The sequence below is a fragment of the Phyllostomus hastatus genome, unplaced genomic scaffold, assembly GCF_019186645.2.
Source record: "Phyllostomus hastatus isolate PE091 unplaced genomic scaffold, TTU_PhHast_1.1 phas_contig_432, whole genome shotgun sequence".
In the NCBI taxonomy this organism is placed as follows: domain Eukaryota; kingdom Metazoa; phylum Chordata; class Mammalia; order Chiroptera; family Phyllostomidae; genus Phyllostomus; species Phyllostomus hastatus.
In genome coordinates, this window is record NW_025333880.1 from 3,592,999 (window position 1) to 3,618,140 (window position 25,142).

Below are 25,142 nucleotides of genomic sequence, written 5' to 3' on the forward strand. Positions count from 1 at the left end.
CTTTGGTGAGTTCTATTTATTAATAACATTTAAAAAAATTGTGCTAGTAATGGCAAAAGGTTAGGTTTCCTTCCTTTCTTTTGTTGGTGGCACTCTTTAAGTGCATCTAGAGAGTGCCACTGAGAGGGTTGGGGACCCATCCTCCGCCCAGGCAGAAATGCAGTAAAACCATTAGCGTCAGAAGGGGCAGTAAACAGCAAATTGTCTCTAGAGGGAAGGCGGAGGTTTGCCCAGACAGCCCTGGCGGGGGTTGCGGTGGGATATGCTAATAGTGCCTGGCCACTGGGGCCGGCCTCCGTCCCCCAAGAATATATAAAGAGCCCTAACCCCAGCAAGGCGGACCCAGGCCGCCAGGCTTCTGCCCTTGTTAATTACCAGAGAAACCGACCTGGGAGCTCCGCCTGGGGTTTGCTGGCCCACAGAGGCGCAGGCTCCAGTTTCTCTCCTGTCTCCCTCGCTGCAGTCCAGGTGCACCACCAGCCTCACCACAGAGGATGGACATGATGGACAGCTGCCAGTTCTCGCCCTCGGAGTACTTCTACGACGGTTCCTGCCTCCCATCCCCTGAGGGCGAGTTCGGGGACCAGTTTGAGCCTCGAGTGGCTGCGTTCGGGGCTCACAAAGCAGAGCTGCAAGGCTCAGACGAGGACGAGCACGTGCGAGCCCCTACAGGCCACCACCAGGCTGGCCACTGCCTCATGTGGGCCTGCAAAGCATGCAAGAGAAAGTCCACTACCATGGATAGGCGGAAGGCTGCCACCATGCGTGAGCGGAGACGCCTGAAGAAGGTCAACCAGGCTTTCGAGACACTCAAGAGGTGCACCACGACCAACCCCAACCAGAGGCTGCCCAAGGTAGAGATCCTCAGGAACGCCATCCGCTACATCGAGAGCCTGCAGGAGCTGCTGAGGGAGCAGGTGGAGAACTACTACAGCATGCCAGGACAGAGCTGCTCAGAGCCCACCAGCCCCACCTCCAACTGCTCCGACGGCATGGTAAGAGTCAGTTTGGTACCTGCCCCACCACCCCTATCTTTGTCAAAAATCCTTATGTGTCATTTAAACCAGGTGTAGCAAACAAATGTTCAATGGTTATTTTGTGGGTATTGTATGTGGGGAGGCAGGTGTGGTAAGAGAAGGGAGGTGCTGAGTTTAGAAAGATGCCAAAAAATAGAGTACTGTTGAATAGTACTTTAATTTGATTTCCTTCCAGGTTCTAGGTGTGCATTGTAGGAGAGAGTTGCCATGTGAGATAGGTGGCTGTGAATGATCAATCACGTTTTCTCCATGGCTCAGTTTGTTTCCCAAACATACCACCAGTGGACCCTGCCATACACTAACATCTAAAGACAACTCTCTGAAGCTCCCAGTGCCCCAGTTTATAACTTAAGGAGGAAGTTGAAAGAAATGCTGGGGGCCCCAGTCCCTGCTCTGCTGAGGCCTGGCCAGAAGGAGATGTTGATGCATTCTTTACAGAGAGCGCTTGCTCCAACACTGCCAGGTTTTCATGCGTTTTTGCCCTGGGAAAGTGCTTTCTCCCTGAATTAGTGTGGCTTCCTTCTATTCCAATCCATTTTGCATGGTTAACCCAATGCACATTGCTCTGAATTCACCCCCCTCTTTCCTTTGCTGCTGCTTTCCTTTTCTCCAAGCACAGAGATTGACCTCAGTGCCCTTGCAATTTGGTAGGACTAACCCTTCCTAAATCAAGGCAATGAAGGTGATTGACAGTGGTCAATTTAGGGAGCAAGTGGGTAAGCACTGCCTCACTCTAGAGCAGAGAACCTTTTGCCAAGACCTGAAAACAAACTTTTTCCTTTGTGTCTTATATTACAGCCTGAATGTAACAGTCCTGTCTGGTCCAGAAAGAGCAGCAGTTTTGACAGCATCTACTGTCCTGATATACCAAATGGTAAGAATTGATGACTTCAGAGGAGTTTAAAGACCAGTTCAGCTTCACAATTCAGCCTGTCAAATCAGTCCATCCTTCGTGGTGGTATCGGGGAAGGGAGTGGAAATGCCGTTTCTTATGCAGAATTATTAGCAGAGCAAACTAGACACACATACACACACATACATTTGCTCAAAATCCACCCAACAGATACACATATGCACTTTTGCTTGAAATAGTACCAGAGGGATTTTTCACTCCCTACGTGCACCCTCAATAATATTTGTTGAAGATTTCTACATCAGGCTTTCTGTGACTACCTGACCTCTGGGTGTCAAAGGAGCTGACCTACAGTTTAAAGGACAACAACATAAGCAAGCCTATATGTTTGGAATTTTTTGAAATGATTTTCTCTTTGTATCCTTAGTATATGCCACAGATAAAAGCTCCTTATCCAGCCTGGATTGCTTATCCAGCATAGTGGATCGGATCACCAACTCAGAGCAACCTGGATTGCCTCTGCAGGACCTGGCCTCTCTCTCCCCAGCTACCAGCACCGATTCACAGCCTGCAACTCCAGGGGCCTCTAGTTCAAGGCTAATCTATCATGTGCTATGAACTAAAAATCTAGTTTTGATCAGTTCCGCCAGGAGAGCCTATTACACAAGAGGAAGTTTGTCTGAAGAGTCAAAAAGCAAGTCAACCTATATACAGAGATTTCCTTTCAGTTGTAGATGTGTACATATTATCTTGCCACTTTATAAGAAAATGTATTTAAAAACTAACCATTGTCATTAATACATTTTTCTTTTCTCTCCCTCCCTTTACCCCCCTCTTTTTTCTTATTCTTTGCTTTAGATACTTGCTTCCAATAATATTATTTCTGAAAGGGGCAATTCATTGAAGGTAGCTTGTTGCAATGCTTAACTTATATTTTATAAATATCACTTATCAAAGTATCTCTGGTGTTTAGATCTTTATTTTTTCTTCAAAACATTAGAACAACTGCAAATCAGTTATGGAAAGATTTAAATATATTTAACTTTTTATTCTTTAATCCTTTAGTTATATTGTATTAAATAAAAATATAACAATACTGCCTAATGGTACATATTTTTATCTTTTCTTATAAGAAATACATCTTGTTAATGTAAACACAAAATAGTACTTTGTGGATAATTTCAAGATATAAGACATTTTGAAAATTCCACCATAAATAAAATTGTTTAAATGAAGAAACATTTTGGGTCATGATTTTTTTTGAAAGAACATCCCTAATGAAATTAGCAGTCATTGACATAAAACCTTTCAGGTAGGGCTGAAAATAACATTAACAGTTGGCTCAGAGGATAAATGTGAATATTTACCATCTCGTGAATTCTGTTTAGGTCCTGTTGATGTCACAAATGAATAGAAAAGCATATTTCCATTTTAATCATATTTCGAGAGAGCCTGCTAAATAAAATTTTCCCCTTAAGTGCTGTACCATATAATGTCAAGTTGTGTGTGTGTGGAGGAAAATAAAAATTATTCAGGACAACAACATATGCCTAAACAGAAAAAATGTACAACATTACATTTTTTAAATGCCTACAGTGCTTTAGAAATCATGAGTTAAGTCATATTTACTTTATCTACATGCATGCAAATATCTTGATACATTAATGTATTAATCCTGTTAATAAAATATGTAAAGATATTGAGCTTTTTTTTGTATTGTTAAAGTGCTGGAATAAAAAAACATACACAAATGATAGTAAGGTGAAGCAGACTTCAGTGAGATTTCTTCTTTTCACAGCCTTTTTGACTTTGTAAATCATATTTGTGTATGTGTGTAAGAGAGAGAGATGGGCATGCAGTGTTTATTGTTCATCACTTCAAATGAAAAAATAGGACAATTAAGTGGAAAATTAGTTTGAGATAATCATGAGGATGAGGCTCACAAGTTTACTATTGAGAGAAATCAAAAGGTAATATCCTTGAAGCATCTAAAGTAATTGTTCATAGAGAGCAAATACAAATAGTTGTCTCATCTTCTCGTTTGTACATTAGTTTAAAATTGCTAAGGGTTTGTAGTTACATATATTAATCACACAAGGCAGCCAGACTGTGCAATCATACTGCTTGGCAATCATACTGTTCTCAGGAAGTTTTTCCCTTCTTTCTGATGCAATTTTTTTTCTTGTGCTAGTCCAGTTATCAGGCTTAAAAGAATAGAAATTATGCCATAAAGAAAGGGAGAGGAAAGGGACTAAGTTCAAAATAATAACGTAGCCACTGTCACTCTGTTAGCATTACACACGGGTATGGGATGCTGACTTTCACGGACACTTTTCTTTGTGATTTGGTAGTGTAAGGATATGAGGTCAAGGGAATTCAAGAGGGCATGGTAGAGATTCATGTATAGTTTCAACATCAGTTTGAATTACTTACCTTTTTTACACAGTGCTAGGTACATTTTCTCCTTTTTATACTTCTATGGAGAGGTTGCCGATTTGCTATTGTTTTTAGTAGAATTAGAATAAAAGGAGCTATCCAAAGATTCTCTTGTTTTCTTAAAGTTCAGTATTGAAACACAGTACCATACTCAGTTCCATTTAATAAATTAAGCAGAAAATATTATGTAATTTTTAATTCAAGTGAGTAGAAATTAAATTTCTTTCTTAGCAAACCCCAGTTACTTCTATAAATTACAGGTGGGTTTGGTATTCTCAGTAAATATTATCATGCCTCAACATATTTAGTTCGAGTTTTCCAGGGGTCTGGATTTGATGCAGTGGTGACCACTGTATCATGGACAACAGTCTCCCTGTCTGGTTGCTTACACTTAATCTCATTTTCAGTGGAGTGACATGGAGGGCTGGGGTCTACTCAGAAAACAGCTCGGCGAAACACGTCACATGCAGTCATACATAGTGTTTTGACAAGGGGCCTTTCAAATTGTTTCTCCAGTTGTCCAGACACAGAAAAGTCTTTTCTTCTTCAAGAAAGTAGGGGGAAAATAGGAAGTGAGATTGGCAAAGTATCCAAGTAAGAACAGAATTTTGCCATCTGTAAATCCCCTGGAGTGAACAATTAGGCTGCATGGAGCCTGTATCAGACCACCTAACTCAGCTGAGGGAAAAATGCAACCAACAGTCAAATTTCTAGGAGAGACCAGGAAAATGTTCTCTCTACTCTCTGCAAACCTGATGGGAAGGATGGTCTTAGGAAATAGGAGTCAAAAGAGACTCCTTTCTCCTCACGCCTGGGAAATGCAAGCTCACTGGGTCACGTAGGAGACTGTCCAGTGAGGTTATGGAAATTGGAAAGTACTATTTGGAAGCAAGTGGCTTTATTTATAATCAAGGTGTCTTGATTGCTCCTATTTTTTTCCTCATTTGAAAGATACAAGTCAGATAAAATTAGTGGCTATATTATATCCATAAGTTCTTAAGATGGTGTTCCTACAAATACTTAATCTAAGAATGGTATTTCCTGAAATTTTCTCTTTGGGGTTAGAGCAGTTACTAGATTAAAGTAGTAATTTAATTCTCTGACTTTCAGAGGTGGTATTTCTGGAAATGATGTTAGAGAAAAGCTATCTGTAACTTCAGAAAAGCTCTGCTCAAGTGACAAAGTACCTCTGAAAATATAGCCACTGAATGTTCCATCATTGCAGAAATCACTGAATATTACATTTATTTCCTTTAAGAATTCTGATTATAGATATTTTAGGTGACTAATGATTTAATTGTTTAATAATATGGTACATTTACTGAGCAAAGATCTAGGATTTAATCCAAGGTCTGCTCTAGGTCTAAAACTATTAATGTATTTCTTTTTCATTTTACTTGATGCATCTGTAAAATGGGTTAAACTATAGCTTATGATAAAAATTATACTTACCACTAAAATAATTATAAAAGCAATTCTTTGTTAAAATATAAAAATAATCCTTTGTAAAGAAAAATAGGCCAAACCTTATCTCCACTTATGCTACTTAATTCATTTCTTTCAAAATGAATTAAGTTGGCCCTGGCTGGTGTGGCCCAGTGGTTGAGTGCCAGCCTTCAAATCAAAGGGTCACCAGTTCAATTTCCACTCAAGAGCACATGCCTAGGTTGTGAGCCAGGTCCCCAGTAGAGGGCACACAAGAGGCAACCACACATTGATGTTCTTCTCCCTCTCTTTCTCTCTCTCTTCCTCTCTGTCTGAAAATAAATGAATAAAATCTTTTAAAAAATGAATTAAGCTGGCAGTCATGATAAAGCAGCAGCTACCAATATTTAGTGAGTAGTTAACATTATGCAAATAACAACATTAAGTCTTAAGGAGTTTAGTAATTTGCCCAAGGACACTTTATTTAGTCTGGTTATTTGATCTTCATAGCACATGTTCCAGGAGGCTCAGGCAGAAGTTATAAGGCATCTTATAATCTAGCACTGGAAGTCCCAGAATACTACATCTGCTGCCTTCTTCTGGTCAAGCAAGTTACTTAAAAGCCAGCCCAGTATCACTGAGAAGCAAATTAAACTCCACTTGTCAATGGGGGAAGTAGTAATGAATTTGTAGCCACAGTTAATCTACCACAATGACTAATGTATACTTGCTGTCTCTATTTCTTTACCTTTCACCCATACTATCCATTCACCAACATCTGACTCTGCCTCTGTCACCATCCTTGGTCAAGACTCCTTCCAGTCAATGAGCTGTTCCTGTGCTGGGCAAGCTTACATCTCCAGCACAGATGTCTTCCCTGATCTTCAGACAATGCTTGACATCTCTTGAATGTCTCAATGGCATCTGCAACTAAATATGTCCCACATTAAACTCATGATATTACACCTCTCTCCCTACCTTTTAACTCGGCTGCCTTTCAGTGTTAACTCTTCAGTAAATTATATCACCAGTTACGTAAACAGGAAATTTAGAACACATTCCTTATACTTTAACTTTCCTAACCCCTTATCTAATTCATTACAAAGTTCTGTGAATTTATTCTCCTAAGTACCTTCTACATCTCTACCCTCAGTCTAAACTATGGTTATTTCTATGCAGGAACAGAATTATATCCCTTTAACCTGTTCCCCCATATTTTCTTTGGACCTCCCACTTCTAGAGACAGCATCCAGAGTTCTTTGAAGGGACTTGTGCCTTTCCTTTTCTCAGGCCCTGTGGTGCAGACGGGATTGCCTGTACCACCTAGCTCTAGGAGATAGCAAGTCATTCAGGCCTGACCTGGAGTGTGCCTCTTCCTTGGCCATGATGGTTGTTTCATAGATGGGCATGTGATCAAGGTGTTCATTAAGGAACAGTCCTGGGAATCTTTCCTGGGAAAAAAGGGAAAAAGAAGTTCTTTTTCTGCTAGGGTAATAATGGATAATTATAGGATAATATATGATATTTTTTACTCTATGCTTCCAGCTTCCATGTTATCCCCAGGAGAGGAGATTCTGCCTCCAAATAAAGCCACAGCTGAAAGCTGGGCTGTAATGCAGAAAGATGTATTCCTGAATATGTGATTAAGTATCTGGATCCCAAAATGGCAGGCTATCTGCTCTCGGCCATGCTTTACAATTTTAAAGCCAATGAATAACCTTTGTCTTTAAACCAGTGTAAGTGGGTGGAAACTTTGCTCATTGAAACTGAAAGAAGCTTGCTTAATACCACACTGATCTTTGCTGCCTATTTCAACCAGAGAAATCAACTCAAAATATTTATCTGGTTATGTCAAACACCCCATTTTTCTCTCAGCTTATGGCATGTAGGGTAACAATAGCCCAAACTTAACATTGGGACCTTCCAATTTCTGTCTCCTATCTGCCTCTCTAGCATTATCTCTTTCCATAAGTAATGTCAAGTTTCTCCTCTCTTCTCTCAGAACCCACAGGGGCCTTTTTATCATCACCGGTTCCCTCTTGCCAAAGGAGCTTTACACATTCTGTCTGCAATCCTCCTTCCACTTCAGTTCACCTAGTCAATTCCCGATCTTCTTTTAGATCTCAGCTCAAGCATTACTTCTAAGGCAAATTTTCTTTGAACTCTTTTGCAGTATCAAGTCTTATTCTATGACCTTAAAATAGCACATACCTCTTTTCTGTAATATGTCTCATAATTGTACTTATGCATTTTTGTGTGATAGCTAACATTTGTTTCCTCCACAATGAAAGCAAGGACATGTTCTTGCTCAACAATATGTCCCCTGGACTCTAGTAGGATATTCTGTGCATGTATATACATGAATTGATATTGCTGAAGAATTTGTTGTGAAATGTACTCTCGTATTCTAAACTTTTTCCTTCATAGACTTCCTTAGCATTATTTTCTATTTTTTCTTCTGGTTCTGTAATTTTCTGTTTTATGTTAATTTCTTATACTGATATTTCTTATTCTGGCCAATTTCTATTTATTTATGTCTCAGGGTTTGGTTGTGTGGCCTATTTTCTTTTTGGTCTACTGTAGACCTTCTCTACCTCCATAGCTTCACCCTCCTGCCTTCTCCCATGGCTTCCACCATTGCTTCATCCAGAGCTTTTCTAAGGGAAGCAGCTCCTCACAGCTTCTGATTGGCATGATTAACTGTAGTCAGCTAGAGATGAAGATCTGAGTGAAGGACAACCAATCTACAGACTGATAAACATAAAACATATAGCCTGCCTGATTACAATATATGCATTGAGATAAACATATCCTTTTTTAATCAGGAATTCAGACTCAGAGAAGTAAATTATCATTTAATAGTGGTAATTAAACTGAAAGGTCATAATGTTGACGGGGCTGGAGGGGTTGGTAAGTCATGCACAGACTGGAATTATGGGGGAATATAAGAGTTAGGTAAACAAAGAAGCCCATCAGTAGAGGGATAGAGTGAACTGAGAGACAGAATAGAGTACAGCACCCATGATATGCCCACTATTTGTCATAGATCTGGGGCCTGGACAAAAACTGAGGTTGATTCCCTCTAATTTACCAACCACTTATTAGCTGAGGGAACTTAGGTAAAATTCTTAAATTCTCAAAAGTTGTTCTCTTACATATAAAGATGGATAACAATAGAATATGTTATAGAATTTGTGAGGATTTTGTGATACAAGACATATGATATGCTTAGCTTAGTACCTAATACATAACAAATATTCAAAAGATGATAATTAATGAAAGAAGTCATAATGGTTGAGGACATCCATCATTTAGGATAAAGACTCCTAAGAGCTTGGTGTGAGGATCTTTGGAACCGTCCTATTGGAAACATCCTCCTGGGCCTTGTGCCCAACAGATTACCTTATGACTTTTCATGAATCCTATATGTGAGCTAGCTTGAATGTATCTGCAACTAAAAGAATCATGTTAAATATCCTCCGAATATTAATCTGCAAGCTTTTCTTAAGAAGGCCATTCAAATTTTTAGTGGCCAACTGAAACTTTCTACCTCAATGGTAATCCTAACATGAACAAAATTTAACTCTCCTCCCATATTCCCATTTTTGTAACATCATATGCATATGTGAGCATGCAAATTTTGAAATAAATTTTGATGTTCTCTCAAAGCAATGAATTTAGTTTGTCAGCAACATAACACAAAAAAGAACTGTAAAAATAACAGTAGTAATAGCAATAGAAACAATGTATATTCTCTCAATAAGCATAATTTTCTACATCGTGATTTATGAAGTTAGTCTGACTTTTATACCATTTGCCTATATTTAATGAAATATGGTTCCTTTTTTATTCCAAAAGGTTTTTTTAATTGAACATCTTATAATCAATGGAGTTTTAACTGAACATCTTATAAACAAATGTTGACCTTAAGCAAAAGATAAGAAAAGACATTGATTAAATGCTTCTTTTATACTGGAAATGGGGTTTTACATGTATTATTAATTTTGATTGCTGACAGATACAAATAATTACTTCTTCTCACAGAGTGACTGCTGTCGCTAGAACTGTGTTCAGAGTCTCAAATGCAAGACATATAACTAAGCGCATAAACAATCCAGTGATATGAATGCTACTCACTCCAGGCTGAAACTCAAGGTGGGTTTACACACAGAGAGAAATGTAACATGTTAATTCATAAGTGGGGTTCTTGTAAACCCTCCAATTATGGGTCTATGCAACAACTACAGAGTTCAGTAAAAACTAGAAGCAAGTACTTTGAGCAAGCAACTAAATGGTGTTTTATTATTCCGGTAGTTTGGAAAGGGGAGAACAGAAACCTAGGAGGACTAATTAATAGAATATTATAATAACCCATACATGAGGTGACGCTGTCTGCTAGCATCTGCTGAGGTGTCCAACACAAGGGGTGGGTGGAGTGGTTCTCAATGCAAGTTGTTGACTGATTGAACCACTGAGTTTGTGCCTGCATCATGCCAGACATCTGGATGTAAAGAGTAAAATCCAGTCATCCAAATGTTTAAGTTACACGATCTGGACACATCGCCATCAAATATTTAAAACTTTTAACTTTTTGACTGCCTTACTTTCTCATCCCTATGAATAACATTGAGTTAACTCAGCTTCAGCATGCACCAACGGCTGTTTGTTGAATTTTTACCAGGGAATGGTAATCAGGTTGCCAGTGCAGATGAATCATTCGAATAGAAACGGTGGTACAGCAGACAGGTGAACGTTGAAATGAGCGAGACTTAGTAAAAAATGAAGAAAGTGAAAGTTTCCTATTATCAGAAATCCATTTTAAACACTATTTGCTGTGGTTTTTCTTCTTTTTATTCAAAGAGTTTTCATTGGGTTGGGTGTCTCAAGCTTACAGCATTACAGTTCTCTAGGTAACTATTATTTTTTCACATCAAAGCTAACTCCTTGAAAATATTTCACAGATAATTAAGTGTTAACACTTTCCTTCTGTGCACAGTTAAAATGTGATATAAACGTAAAGCATTGTAATACCATATTCAGTTCACTAAAAGTCAATTTTATCCTTTTAAACAACTATATTGCATAGAATAATGTATTTGAAAGTCCTAATTCTGACAAAGTTGTACGGCTGCAGTTAAGTAATGGAGATACCACAAAATAAATATACTTTTGTTCTTTGAAAAATTGTCTCCAAAGCACAATACACATAACTTGAACATAAGAATATATTAACTTATCATTGAGGATAGCAACACCTTTTAATCAAATTAATACTATGTCCAAATTCTAGCCTCACTTGTTGACAAATAAAAGTTTGAGTTAAATAACTAGTTAACTGGGTGTTTTGTGTGCATGATAATAAAGATATTAGCTAAAGATACTGCTACAAGGTTGACCCTATTTTTTCCTTGAGAAAATTACTAATTTTTAAAGTTACTTTTTGAATTACTTGGGTGGTTTTACATTCTGTGCATAAGGACAATAGCATCTAGCAAGATGAGTTATCCACACAGAAAAGTGACAAGGAGAAAGGAGGTAATTTCCTAGATAACTACAACTCCACCAACTTTATCGGTATATTTTAGGAAGAATGTATGTTTAGGGAGGAATGTGTTTTGGGGGAGGTATGTGTTTTTTTCTACTGGAGAAGTTTTGTGTTCCTTGACTGCAGAACTATTTTCTGTCTCCCTAACTCCTAGGCACATAGGTGCTTCGGGCACATAAAGTAGATAAAATAAATGCCCATTGAATAAATTCCTGTATTCTCATATCAATTTGTATACCGAAGTAGAATATCTATGGAAGGAAGTAAAATGTCTTTCCATCTCTAATTGTAGATCAGAGCATCCATCCTGTTTTAAATGTTATAATCTCTTTCAGAAAGACAGGATATATGATATGAATAGGCTCATACAAATTTAGAATCAATTCAACATGAAGACATGAGCATCCGCTACGAAAGCCATCTCTTTACAATCACAGACTTAATAATAGAGCTAGAAATAATTGCATCAAAACAATCTGCCAACATTTGACTGGCAGTAAATTTCTTTATAAAGTTACATGAAGAATTTTGAAAGTCTTTCAGGCTTCCTATGCTGGAAGGATAAATGTCTTCTGCATTACATATTGCCAACTCAAAGCATCTAAAAGTCCTTTCAGAACTACATAAAAACAAGAATCATTGCACCCACCTCTGGGCTGGAATGTGACAGCTGGTTAAAGTAAGCATAGCAACACCACACAACAATGTCAAACAGGATGAGTGGCTTAACCAATCAAAAATAGAGCATCGAAGTAAGACTGCCTAGGACAGAACTGTTAAATGTTCTTTACTGGTATAAAGTCCCTGGGATCCTGGATGAACATAAAGGTCATGTCAGTAAGCCAACTTAACTCAAGGTGTGATTCAACAGCTCCAGGGTTCTTTTATATCACATGGGGGCTATTTGTACTTTTCTGATCCAACCTAGAGAATAGAAAGCTATGTGTATGGTAGTTAAGTGAATGAGCTGGGAAGTAAAAGAGACCTTGGTCAGGGCACCAGTTCCCAGTTTTTAAATTGGTCAAACACCTACCCTTCCTGTGCTTTATTTTTCTCAGTCATAACATAGAGCTCTTAATCACCTCTGAAAGCTGTTTTTTGGATTAGTTTTATATATATATATATATATAACTAATATAACTATATATATAACTAATATAACTATATATATATATATATATATATATATATATATATATGATGTATATCAAGCTCTGAAATCAAGTCCTAGTGCATAGAACAAATGCCAAACCTGGAGATAATTAATTTTACTTATTAGTGGTCAGCAGAATTTATACAAAGTTCTGGGGAGGGGTTCTGAAAAATATTTCCCAATATACTAAACTATTATTAACCTAGGTATCTGACAAATGGTTCACCCATAGTCTAGTTTAATTTAAGGTATTTTAACAATAGCATTTGATTAAATACCATAACCAAACCTTGTGTTTAGGTAGAACTAGAGAAAACACAAACATATGAATTTTTCCTTTTTCTTTTGTTTTTGTCTAGCAATAAATATTTAATCAAAATTCCAAAACAAATAGTTTCAAACTCATTTGATAAACTCTAGAATTTTAGATATTAATGTTTGTATAGGAAGTTACAAAATACTATATCATTAAAATTATTTAAATAAGTTACCTAAAATTACTACTCTTTTTATTTTGATCAATTTAAAAGTTTTAATAAAATCTTACTTTCAACACCAAAGATTGTATCTTTCCAGACCATTTCCCTTCTGAACTTTGATCTTCATTCTTTGAATTAATAAATAATAAATATATAATTTTAATGTTTTTCACAATATAAATTAAATTCTGATATATTAATAAATGCATGTGAGCCTATAATACAAAAGTGTTATGAAAGCCATTTACTAATAATCTTTAGAGGAAGATATCTGAGCTATACTTTAAAATCATATACTAGTGATTGGAGTACGTGATCTACAATCATATTGCAGACACAGTGTTCTGCAATCTGTCTAGATTTATATGGCTATTTCAGCATACGGGAAAAGATCATTTTTAATTCTTAATTGAGTATTGTAGGAAGATTCATTTTTTCCCTTTTTTTACATCAATGAATAACAAAAGTAGAGTGGCAAAACATAGCTCACTGAAACTTATTTACATAGGATTCTAATTGTTAGTCTAATCCTCTCCAGAGGTTAATTCTTAAAATCATGGCTATTAAGTTCCATGTGTTGTATTTACTGAGGTGCCTGAGAATGTTGGCAAAGGGTTGAGTATCTCTAGTATGCCCATTCTAGCTTTCCTCACTGAGCAATATCATTTACTGGTAAGTTATATGAAACACTTGTATTTTTATGGGTGCTATTTTTTTATTTAATTTATATATTAGCCCCCAGTAAATGTTCAGTCAAAAGTAATGACATTCTCTATAATCTTTCTTTTATAGTTCTTTCTGCAGTAATTGAACTATACATCCCTAGCTATTAATAAACAAAGAATAACAGTGTATTTGGATGAATTTTTTTTTCTTTTTAGTTTTTTCCAAGTTTTCTTAATGGATACTTTCATAAAGAAAACCAAACAGTTCATAGCAATTTATTAGCATTAACTCTTCTTATATCACCATTATCCAATCAGTAATTTCTCTTTTAGATAGTTGACTTTTGAAAGCAGCCCTAATGTTTCATGTGCTGTTCACACATTTGTACATCTACTCTCCTTAGATTTAACCATGAGAAGTAAGGATAGGTTCAGAGGGAAGAGAGACATGGATGAAGGCAGATACTGGGATGCTTCCCACACTTACTAAGCTTATACAGAACCCTTTGTGAAAGCTAAAGCAAGTGTGTCTCCTTCCCTACTGCCCCAGTAGTTGTACAGGCCATCCCCTATAGAATTGGTCCACCCCACGTTATTTATACTCAGGCCATCTTTAAGAGATACCATACTAATTTAAAGACAGAAAAAGTATGGATCTCAATTAAAGAACTTATTCTAAGTCTATTTCAGAGCCAAAAATAGGTACTAATAACTGTAACTTCACCATCTCTGCTAACCTTCTAATACAATTATTGGTTTTAGCTTGCAGCACTACACTATAATTTACGTTAATCCCCTTAGCATAAATTTAATTTTTGCTATTATATGACAAGTTTATTTATATATCCAAAAACCTAATCAACATTTAATTGTGGCTTTATTACCATTGTATCACTATTATTTTTTGAAAAACAGGTACTTAGAGCCATTTGAAGAATATTCCAAGAGTCCTTTGTAAAATTAGTCTTTACTAAAAGCTAGATATGAGTGATTTGTGAAGTTTTAATACAATACACAAAACAACATGAGGACACACACTTCATGTGAATTTTCTAATAGATTTACAGAAAATTTTCTTTCTCATGAAAATGATAGTCTGGTTATAAGTGATGGAGAGAAGTCAAAGAAAATGTTTTGGTAAGATGTTTCTAAAGCACCAAGGCACCTGGAACACATTCCTTTATTTTTCCTCTTTCCCTCTAAATCCTTTTGAGATTTTTGCTCTTGTTTTTATTATAGTGGCATATACTTTCATATTTGAAACATTCTCCCAGTGAATTATGAATCCCAAATAACTGTGAGTAATGTCTGTAATGCTTGCCTTCTAAAGGACTTCAGCTGGGCTGCATACTTTATAGCTGATAAACTGGGAGTCAATCTTTCACTGCAATGATGTATTCGCTTGACTAAGAACCATTTCCATTGTAAATTAATTCTTGAAATGTTGGGCCGTAAATGTCATCAGTATCATTACCCAATCTGCTCCCAGAAGCAGCGTCTCTGTCAGTGTGCTGCAGGTGCTAGCTTCCAAAGGCAAGGTGCTCCAAACTAAACACATTAAACCATGACTCCATTCTTAAGGGCAACTCCTTTCAAAGGCCTCTCTACTTTACGCTGCTTGGCAACAAGATTAATGGATGCCATTTCTGATATGCAACTGCCTTCAGCGTTTTTCTTTTGCCCTTTGAGAAGGAGGCACACTTGAGTGCCTCTTACAAATATATTTCCCAAATGTTCCTTCTTGAGAAGTATACACTAGTTCAGCCAGAATTCATCCTCTTTATGCCTCTGTCTGGATATATGGATTTAAAATATAACCAATTGTCAGGCCTTTATGGAGTCATCAGCGTGCAGAGAATTTACTAGGGATTGTGTGGAAGGGTGAAAGAACCAGACAATACAGGTCTGCCCTTGAGTAGCTTAGGCTTTTGTTGGGTAAGAAATAATCCTATTATGATGAATCGGAACAAATAATAAGTGAAACAAGTTTTAGGTATTAGTTACTTAGGGCCCTCATCATACCTTTTTCAGTGTTCACTGGGGGGAAATATTCTTGGGGAAATAAGAGTAACACACTGGTTTAAATCCTTGATATACATTTTGTTGACTAAGTACATCATTTTAAATATTACATTGATTCCATAATTGCTATGCAGAGCAGAGATGAAGTTTAAAAGTAATTTCTTGTTTGTCTTGAGATGTTTTCTTTTTAAACTGTACAGATTCACTCCGTGGAGTGCATAAGATCTACAGCTCAGGATGCATTTATCTGGTGAAAACCCTTTGAAGCTGCCAGAGAAAACTGTTATTTCTTTAATTTGTCTTCTTATTTTGTATTCCAGGAAAGTGCCGGAGAAGTGTTCTGCTCCTTTGGGAATTCTATAACATTATGAATAAACCTCAGTGTCTTGGTTGGCCTATGTGCTTGGGCTGTGACCTTCACAAATGCTTCTTATCTTTTTTTTTTAAAAAAAATTTACTTCCCTCCAGTTAGGTGAGACAGCTAGAAGAGGCTAGAATTTGTTAATTGTCCTCCAGGAGACAAAACTCTGGAAATGTATTTTTCAATGAAGAGTAAGCCTTTGCATGGAGAATTCTCTGAGTACATTTTAAAAAGGTAACACAGAAATAGATGTCAGGCATTGAGGGACTCAAGTTTGCCACTCATTACTTACACTGATTGAGCGCCAATTTAAAATTATTGAATCAGACTTTTGCTTTCAGGTGAATGGCTTCTGACATTTTCCTACTAACAGCTTAAGGAAGCAGAACATATCTTCTGTATAAGCCTCATGTATAAGCCCCTCTGTTGTCATATTTTCCTCAGAACCCCTTCTTAACGGACACTGAACCTCAGCACCACTGTCAGCCGTCCTCTGAAGATGAGGTTTCTATCTCTCTATCTCCAGTTTCTTTGAAGATTTTCTCTTCATCTTTGGTTTTCTGCATTGTGAACATGGTACGTTTAACTGTTAAAACTTGCAGCTCCCTGGATCTGTGTTTTGGTGTGTGTTGTTAATTTTTGAAATGTTCTCGGCTATTGTTACTTCAAATATTTCTTGTGTTTTATTTTCCTTTTCTTCTCCTTCTCAGATTTCAACTACATGTATGTTACACCTTTTGAAATTGTCACACAGTTCTTAGATAATCTGGTCATTATTACTATAAGTTATAATTATTTTATAAATAACAAGAGGGACAAGTTACGAATATTCTGTTATAAATTACCTGCATCATCACTACCCATGAATGGGAATACTGTTACTTGAAAATATACTTAGATTAGTTGTAAATGTTGCATATTTCCTATCTCGTAATTTGTCCTTATGAAAGCAAAAGAATTGCGCTTTCATTTTTATCAAGTCAGTCCCTGCCTAAGGGCCTCGCTGGCGACCTCCCAGAAACTTCCTGCTCTCTGCGTTTGCAGGCAAAGTGGCTCCAGCTGAGGTCAGCATTTTGCATAGTGACAAGGCACAGTGAACCTGGAGATGGACCCAGAGATAAGATCAAAGACATGTGAGGGGACCTTGTCTCAGTAGGAGACAATACTGAGAAAGAACCAGCTAGGGTCTCAGAGGGGTAAAGTGGGCATAAACAGAAACGCTTCCAGGGGCTTCTAGGACACTTAAAAATAAAATCAACCCCCTCTCTGATAAAATAATTTTTTAAATATGAAAACTGGAAATGGAGGTAGAGATTTTAATTTTAGATTTTAGATTGTAGTTTTCTACATTTTATTTACTGTGATAGGGCTGAAATAATTTTGGCATGCCAGTCCCATTGCACATATATGATTTAATTCAATTGTACCTTAGAAACTTTAAGGATGAGTTCTTTGGCATAATTCAGAGGGCTAGGGGAGGATACAGAGAGAATATATTTCTTGGGTGAGCCCACGCCCATTCTATGGTGATTCTGTGAGTTAACAGACTGTATCTGTGGCTAGTAGAAAAAAAGAGTATACAACGTGGATTTTTCCAGGTTTATTGAGGTATAATTCACAAATAAAATTTGCATATATGTATTTAAGGTGTGCAACTTGATGTTTGATGTGTGTATACATAGTGAACTAATCACCACAATCAGGCGAATTAACATATCCATCAATCTATCACTTCACATAGTTACCCTTTTTTTCTTCTTTGTAGAGACAATGCTTAAGATCTATCCTTTTACTAGATTTCAAGTATATAAATGTTTCTCAGCTGCTATCAGCACCAGGTGAGAGAAACATATGTCTAGAATTTTAGGCCTTATAAGAATACAGATATAAAAATAAAATACAAATAAAAGTTATGACCCAGTAAAGAGAAAGATGTAAATAATAGTGCTTATGAGAGTAAATAGGAGTTTGATTGAAAAATTTAAAAACTTATTTTCTCAGAAAGAAACAACTATAGTTTTAAAGAAATCAAAGTTGACCATTTCAATCATATATCAACTAGAAATGCTTTGGGAAGAAAGTAACAGAAAACTGCATAAATAAGATAGCACAGGGGCTTCTGGCTAAGACAGAGGAACAGGTAGATAAGCTTTGCTTCCTCACACAACCAAAAGAGGACAACAAATTTGAAAACAAAAAACAGCCAGAACGGCCAGAAAATTGAACTATATGGAAGTCTGACAACCAAGGAGTTCAAGAAGAAACATCCATCTAGACCAGCAGGAGGGGTGGAGAAGGGTAGCCTGGGCTGAGAGGACTTGCGGTAGGTGGTGGCTGGAGAACCAGAGCAGGCAAGGATGCAGCTGGTGGAGTGGGTGGTCCCACATTTGTTTGCAGATAACTGGGAAGAGCAACTGGGGAGTGAGGCAGTTGTGCAACCCATGGTTCCAGCATGGGGAAATAAAACCTCAAAATCTCTGACTGTAAGAATCTGTGGGGGTTGAGGCAGCAGGAGAAACTCCCAGACTTATAGGAGAGTTCATTGGAGAGACCTACAGGGTTTTAGAACGTACATAAACCCACCCACCTTGGAATCAGCACCAGAAGGGCCCAAATTGCTTGCAGGTAGCAGAGGAAGCAACTGAAAGCTGGCTGAGAGCTGAGCAAACAGCAGTGTTCCCTTTCCTCCCCCTCCCCCACATACAGCACCACGATGCAGCAACATGAGTTGCCCTGCCCTGGCAAATACCTAAGACTCTACCTCTTACAGCATAACAGTTGTGCCAAAACAAAACAAAAAAATATATGGCCCAAATGAAAGAAAAGATAAAAACTCCAAAAATACAACTAAGCAATGAAGAGATAGCCAACCTATAAGATGCAGAGTTCAAACACTGGTAATCAGGATGCTCACAGAAATGGTGGAGTATGGTGCACCATTTGGTGGAGTATCTTCCTCCACCTAAGTGGAGGAAGAAGCAAAGGCTATGCAAAGTGAAATGAAGAGAAATGTGCAGGGAACCAAGAGTGAAGGGAAGGAAATCAGGACTCAAATCAATGATTTGGAACTGAAGGAAGAAATAAACGTTCAACTGGAACAGAATAAAGAAACAATAATTCAAAAAAATGAGGAGAGGCTTAGGAACCTCCGGGAAAACTTGAAACATTCCAACATCTGAAGCATAGGGATACCAGAAGGAGAAGAAAAAGAGCAACAAGTAGAAAAGTTATTTGAAAAATAATAAAGGAGAACTTCCCCAATCTGGCAAAGGAAATTGATGTCCAGGAAGTCCAGGAAGCTCAGAGAGTCCCAAAGATGTTGGACCCAAGGAGGAACACACCAAAGCACATCATAATTGCATTACCCAAGATTAAAGAGAAGGGGAGAATCTTAAAAGCAGCAAGAGAAAAGGAGACAGTTACTTACAAAGGCATTCCCATAAGATTGTCAGCTAATTTCTCAGAAGAGACCTTACAGGCAAGAAGGGGCTAGAAAGAAGTATTCCAAATCATAAAGGGCAAGGACCTACATCCAAGATTGCTCTATCCAACAAAGCTTTCATTTAGAATGGAAGGGCAGATAAAGTGCTTCCCAGATAAGGTCAAGTTAAAGGAGTTCATCATCACCAAGCCCTTATTATATGAAATGTTAAAGGGATTTATCTAAGAAAAAAGAAGATAAAAAACACATACAGTAAAATGACAGCAAACTCACAATCATTAACAACCACACCTAAAACAAAAACAAAAGTAAACTAAGCAAACAACTAGAACAGGAACAGAAACACAATGGAGATTGCATGCAGGGTTATCAACAGAGGAGTGAGAGAGAGGAGGGAGACAGGAGGGAAGGTACATAGAATAAGTAGCATAGATGGTAGATAGAAAATAGAAAGGGGGAGGGTAAGAGTACTACAGGAAATATAGAAGCCAAAGAACTTGTATGTATGACCCATGAACATGAACTAAAGGGGGGGAATGTGGGTGGGAAGGGGTGTGCGGGGCAGAGGGGAGTGAAGGGGGGAAAATGGAACAACTGTAAGAGCATAATCAATAACATATATTTAAACAAAAAGAGGGAAAAAAGAGGTGGAAAGGAGTAATTAAAAAATTTAACTTTTCCCAAAAATTAAGAACAGGACTTGTTAGATTAAAGGAGTGCACTGACTGCCCAACACAATGGGTCAATACTGATCCAAGCTAAATGGTGTTAATATGCAATTTCAGAAGACTGAGAACAAAGAGAAGATTCCAAAATCTTCCAGAGAGAAAAACACAGACTTTATACACATGCCCAAGATCAGAAAGGTGATAAACATCTCAAGAGCAATAGTTAAAGATTTAAAAAAGGCAGCAAGCCAATACCTTTATAATTGTGTGAAAATTATTTTTGATCTAAACTTATTTTCAATTAAGTGTGAAGGTAGAATAAGGACATTTTTAGCAGACATGCATGGTTCCAAAAAATTAGTTTCTTTCAAAAAGTTACTGGAGGATGTATTTCACTAGGAGAAGAGAGCTTACAAAGAACAAAACACAGGAATGGGCTAGTGGAAATTTTAAAGAGACAGCTATTCAGCTGGCACATCAGATTGCAGCAAGACAGAGGTCTCCACAGGAAACATCTTCAGAAAGAGAAAACTGTAGAATATCTTCTGTATTTAAGTGTACTGAGAAGAAAGCAATAAAACATTGGGGAGAGTTAGGGGATGGATTTTATTTATTTCTATATTTTTAAATATATTTTATTGATTACGCTATTACAGTTGTCCCATTTGCCCCCCTTTATTCCCTTCTGCCATGTACCCCTCTCCCACCTGCATCCTCCTCTTTAGTTCATGCCCATGGGTTGTACATGTAAGTTCTTTATATAAATGTAGAAAAAGACACAATAAATAAAGAAAAGAAAAAAGAAGTTAGTTATATGGGGGGGGGGGAGAGTTGTGCAGGAAGGAAAGAATAACCCATGGCCCCTTGTGTAGCATTTACAGAGCCCCCAAACCTAAGTCTGGGAGTATCCTTGAGTGGGATGAAATCATAGGCTGGTTAGAGGATTTTAATTCAGAAGCTTGAGGTTGGTCATTTCTCAACTACATTTGATTACAAAATCTCAAAGCCTTATTACCTGGGTGGACTGAGAAAAATATGGCCACAGTATTTTCCTGCACATTAACCATGGGCTGAACTTGTGGCTTGCTTTGACAAATAAACTATGGCATAACATATTGTACAGGTTCTTGACCTTGTACAGGTCATATTGTACAGGTTCGGAAGCCTTGTCACCTTTGTGTACTTGGAACCCTGAAACCATCATGCTGTAAAGAAGCTCAGCCAAACCTTCTTGATGGCAAAAGAATACACAGAGGGAAAGACCCTGCCCTTCCAGCTGTCCTCATTGAAAACAATTCCCAATCAACAGACCAGCTGAATATAAGTTTCATGAGAAAGCTCAAGTGAGACCAGCAGGAGAGGCACCCAACCAACCTACAGAACTATGAAAAATAATAAATTGTTCTAAGCTACTAAAATTTGGGGCACAATGATATGCAGCAATGGATAATTGATACAGTATATAGTATTTATTTATTGATTTGCTACTTCCAGTAGCACCTCTTCCCTTTACAGCCCAGTGTTATCATTCTTACCATGAATATCACCAGCTGCCACTTTTCCTAGGACACTAAATATTTTCTTCATTATAACTTTTTGAAAAACTTGTTTGGTTTCATGTTTCCTTCTAGCATATACTTGGTATCCACTATGGATCAAGGGTTTTTGTTTGTTTGTTTGTTTGTTTTAACATAAGATCTGGCCTCTGACTTTATTTCTTGCCATTACCCCATTCCATCACTTGACCTGGTTGGAATCCTCCAATTGTGACATTTACCTCAGGCCTCTTAATCTTTTTTTTTTTAATTATTTTATTGTTGTTCAACTACAGTTGTATGCATTTTCCCCCACTACTCCCCCCTACCCCAGCCAAACACACCTCTTTCCCTTGCTTCCACCCTCCCCCTTGGTTTTATCAATGTGTCCTTCATAGTAGTTCCAGAAAACCCTTCCCCTCCTTGTTCCCTCCCTGCTCCCCTCTGGCTATTTTCAGATTGTTCTTAATTTCAATGTCTCTGGTTATATGCTGTTTGCTTTTTTCTTTTGTCGATTATGTTCCAGTTAAAGGTGAGATCATATAGTATTTGTCCCTCCACTGCCTGGCTTATTTCACTTAGCATAATGTTCTCCAGTTCCATCCATGTTGTCACAAAGGGTAGGAGCTTCTTATTTCTCTCTGCTGTGTAGTATTCCATGGTGTAAATGTACTATAGTTTTTTGATCCACTCATTTACTGATGGGCATTTAGGTTGCTTCCAGCACTTAGCTATTGTAAATTGTGCTGCTATAAACATCGGGGTGCATAGGTTCTTTTGGATTGGTGTTTCAGGGCTCTTAGGATATAATCCCAGTGGTGGAATTGCTGGGAAAATGCAGTTCCATTTTTAGTTTTCTCAGAATTCCATACTATTTCCCACAGTGGCTGCACCAGTCTGCATTCCCACCAACAGTGCACTAGGGTTCCCTTTCTCCACAACCTCACCAGGACTAATTGTTGATTTGTTTATGAAGACCGTTCTGACTGGTGTGAAGTGGTATCTCATTGTGGTTTTAATTTGCATCTCTCTAATGGCTAGTGATGCTGAGCATCTTTTCATATGTCTCTGGGCCCTCTGTATGTTCTCCTTGAAAGAGTGTCTGTTCAAGTCTTTTGCCCACTTTTTAGTTGGGTTTCTTCTCTTCCTGGAGTGGAGTTGTGTGAGTTCTTTATATGTTTTGGAGATCAAACCCTTGTCTGAAGTATCGTTGGTAAATATGTTTTCTCATATAGTTAGCTCTCTTTTCATTTTAGTGCTGTTTTCTTTAGCCATGCAGAAGCTTTTTAACTTGATGAGGTCCCATTTGTTTATTCTTTCCTTTATGCCCCTTGCTTTAGGGGACACATCAGTGATGATGTTGCTGCATGGAATGTCTGAGATTTTCCTGCTGATATGTTTTCCTCTAGGACTTTTATGGTGTCATGACTTATATTTAATTCTTTTATCTGCCTTGGATTAATTTTTGTATATGGTATAAATTGGTGATCGAGTTTCATTTTTCTGCATGTAGCAGTCCAGATCTCCCAACACTATTTGTTGAAGAGGCTATTTTTATTCCATTTTATGCTTCTTCCCCCTTTGTCAAATATTAATTAACCATTTATAAGAAATTACTGCAAAGAACTATATGCCAAAAAGTTTGAAAACCTAGGTGAAATGAACAAATTTCTAGAAAAATATAATCTTCCAAAACTCAATGAAGAAGAAGCAGAAAGCCTGAACAGACCAATAACAGCAGATGAAACTGAAGCAGTAAGCAAAAAGCTGACACACAAAAGCCCTGGACCAGACAGTTTCATAGGAGATTTTTACAAAGCATTTATGGGAGAGCTAACTCCCATCCTCCACAGATTATTCCACAAAATTCAAGAACATGGAAGACTCCCAAAGTCTTTTTGTGAAGTTGGCATTATCCTAATCCCAAAACCAGATAAAGACATAAGAAAGAAAGAAAACTTCAGGCCAATATCACTGATGAACATAGACACTAAAATCCTCAACAAAATATTGGCAAGCCGCATCCAACAATACATTAGAAAGATCATACACCATGATCAAATGGGATTCATCCCAGGGATGCAAGGCTGGTACAATATTCACAAATCAATTAACATAATACATCACATAAACAAAAAGAAAGAAAATCACGTGATCGTATCAATAGAGGCAGAAAAAGCATTTGATAAGGTACAGTACCCATTTATGATTAAAACACTTAGCAAAGTGGGAATACAGGGAGCATTCCTCAATCTAATAAAGGCCACACACGAGAGACCTACAGCCAACATCATACTCAATGGGCAAAAACATAGAGCTTTCCCACTAAGATCAGGAACAAGACAAGGATGCCTGTTTTCACCACTCATATTCAACATAGTATTGGAAGTTCTAGCCACAGCAATCAGACAAGAACAAGAAATAAAAGATATCCAAATTGGAAAGGAGGAAGTAAAACTGTCACTGTTTGCAGGTGACATGATAGTGTACATAGAAAGTCCTATAGACTCCACCAAAAAACTACTTGACCTAATAAATGAATTTGGCAAAACAGCAGGATACAAAGTCAATATACAGAAATCAAAGGCATTTTTATACACCAACAATGAAATATCAGAAACAGAAATCAGGCAAAAATCCCATTTGATATCGCAACAAGAAAAATAAAGTATCTAGGAATAAACCTAATCAAGGAAGTAAAAGACCTGTACTCACAAAACTATACAACACTGAAGAAATAAATCAAGGAACACACAAACAAATGGAAGCATGTACCATGCTCATGGATTGGAGGAATTAACATCATCAGAATGTCCATACTACTCAAAGCTATTTATAGATTCAATGCAATCACTCTTAAAATGCCGATGACATATTTCACAGATATAGAACAAACATTTCAGAAATTTATATGGAATCATAAACAACCTCGGATAGCTGCAGCAATTTTCAGAAAGAAGAACAGAGTAGGAGAGATCACAATACCTGATATCAAACTGTATCACAAGGCCACTGTAATCAAAACAGTCTGGTACTGGCATAAGAACAGACACATTCATTGATCAATGGAACAGAACAGAGAGCCCAGAAATAAACCCAACTCTAAGGCCTCTTAATCTTGAAGACACTGTTCCATCTCTCTGGGAATAATCTTTCTTCCTCATCAGCCTAGAAAATACTTACCTAGAACACATTGTAATACTGCTATTTCCTTGCAAAGTTTAAAATTTGCAATGTGGATCCCTGGGACCAGGTCTTCCATGTTTTTACTCATGTTTTAAATGTTTTTATTCAAATCTTCTTTATCTTCATCTCCTGCTAGAATTTGTGCTTCTTATGCTGTGGTTCTGCACTAATTGGTGAAGCCTTCGCTTTCTCACAGTACAAGCACAGTGACTGCTCTCGCTGCTTTTGGTTTTGTTATATTTTAGGCATGTGAAGCCAGTACACTTGTGAAGGCTTTTACCTTGCCTCTGCATTTGTTCACTTTCAGAATCACCTTCAACAGATTTCTGAACAAA

General features: G+C 37.4%; 1 protein-coding gene across 1 annotated transcript; it reads left to right on the forward strand.

The window, feature by feature from the left end:
* The first annotated feature begins 275 nt into the window (after window positions 1-275).
* Window positions 276-2,790, forward strand: MYF5 (myogenic factor 5). Its single transcript, XM_045845016.1, has 3 exons — window positions 276-995; window positions 1,836-1,911; window positions 2,318-2,790. Exons 1-3 carry the CDS (start codon window positions 495-497, stop codon window positions 2,506-2,508), a joined length of 768 nt encoding a protein of 255 aa, XP_045700972.1. The 5' UTR covers window positions 276-494; the 3' UTR covers window positions 2,509-2,790.
* The last annotated feature ends 22,352 nt before the right edge of the window (window positions 2,791-25,142 follow it).

Coding starts and splice junctions, on each gene's coding strand:
- MYF5 (XM_045845016.1), top strand. CDS start 495: ATGGACATGATGGACAGCTGCCAGTTCTCGCCCTCGGAGTACTTCTAC. Junction 996..1,835: donor CCAACTGCTCCGACGGCATG/GTAAGAGTCAGT, acceptor CTTATATTACAG/CCTGAATGTAACAGTCCTGT. Junction 1,912..2,317: donor CTGTCCTGATATACCAAATG/GTAAGAATTGAT, acceptor TTGTATCCTTAG/TATATGCCACAGATAAAAGC.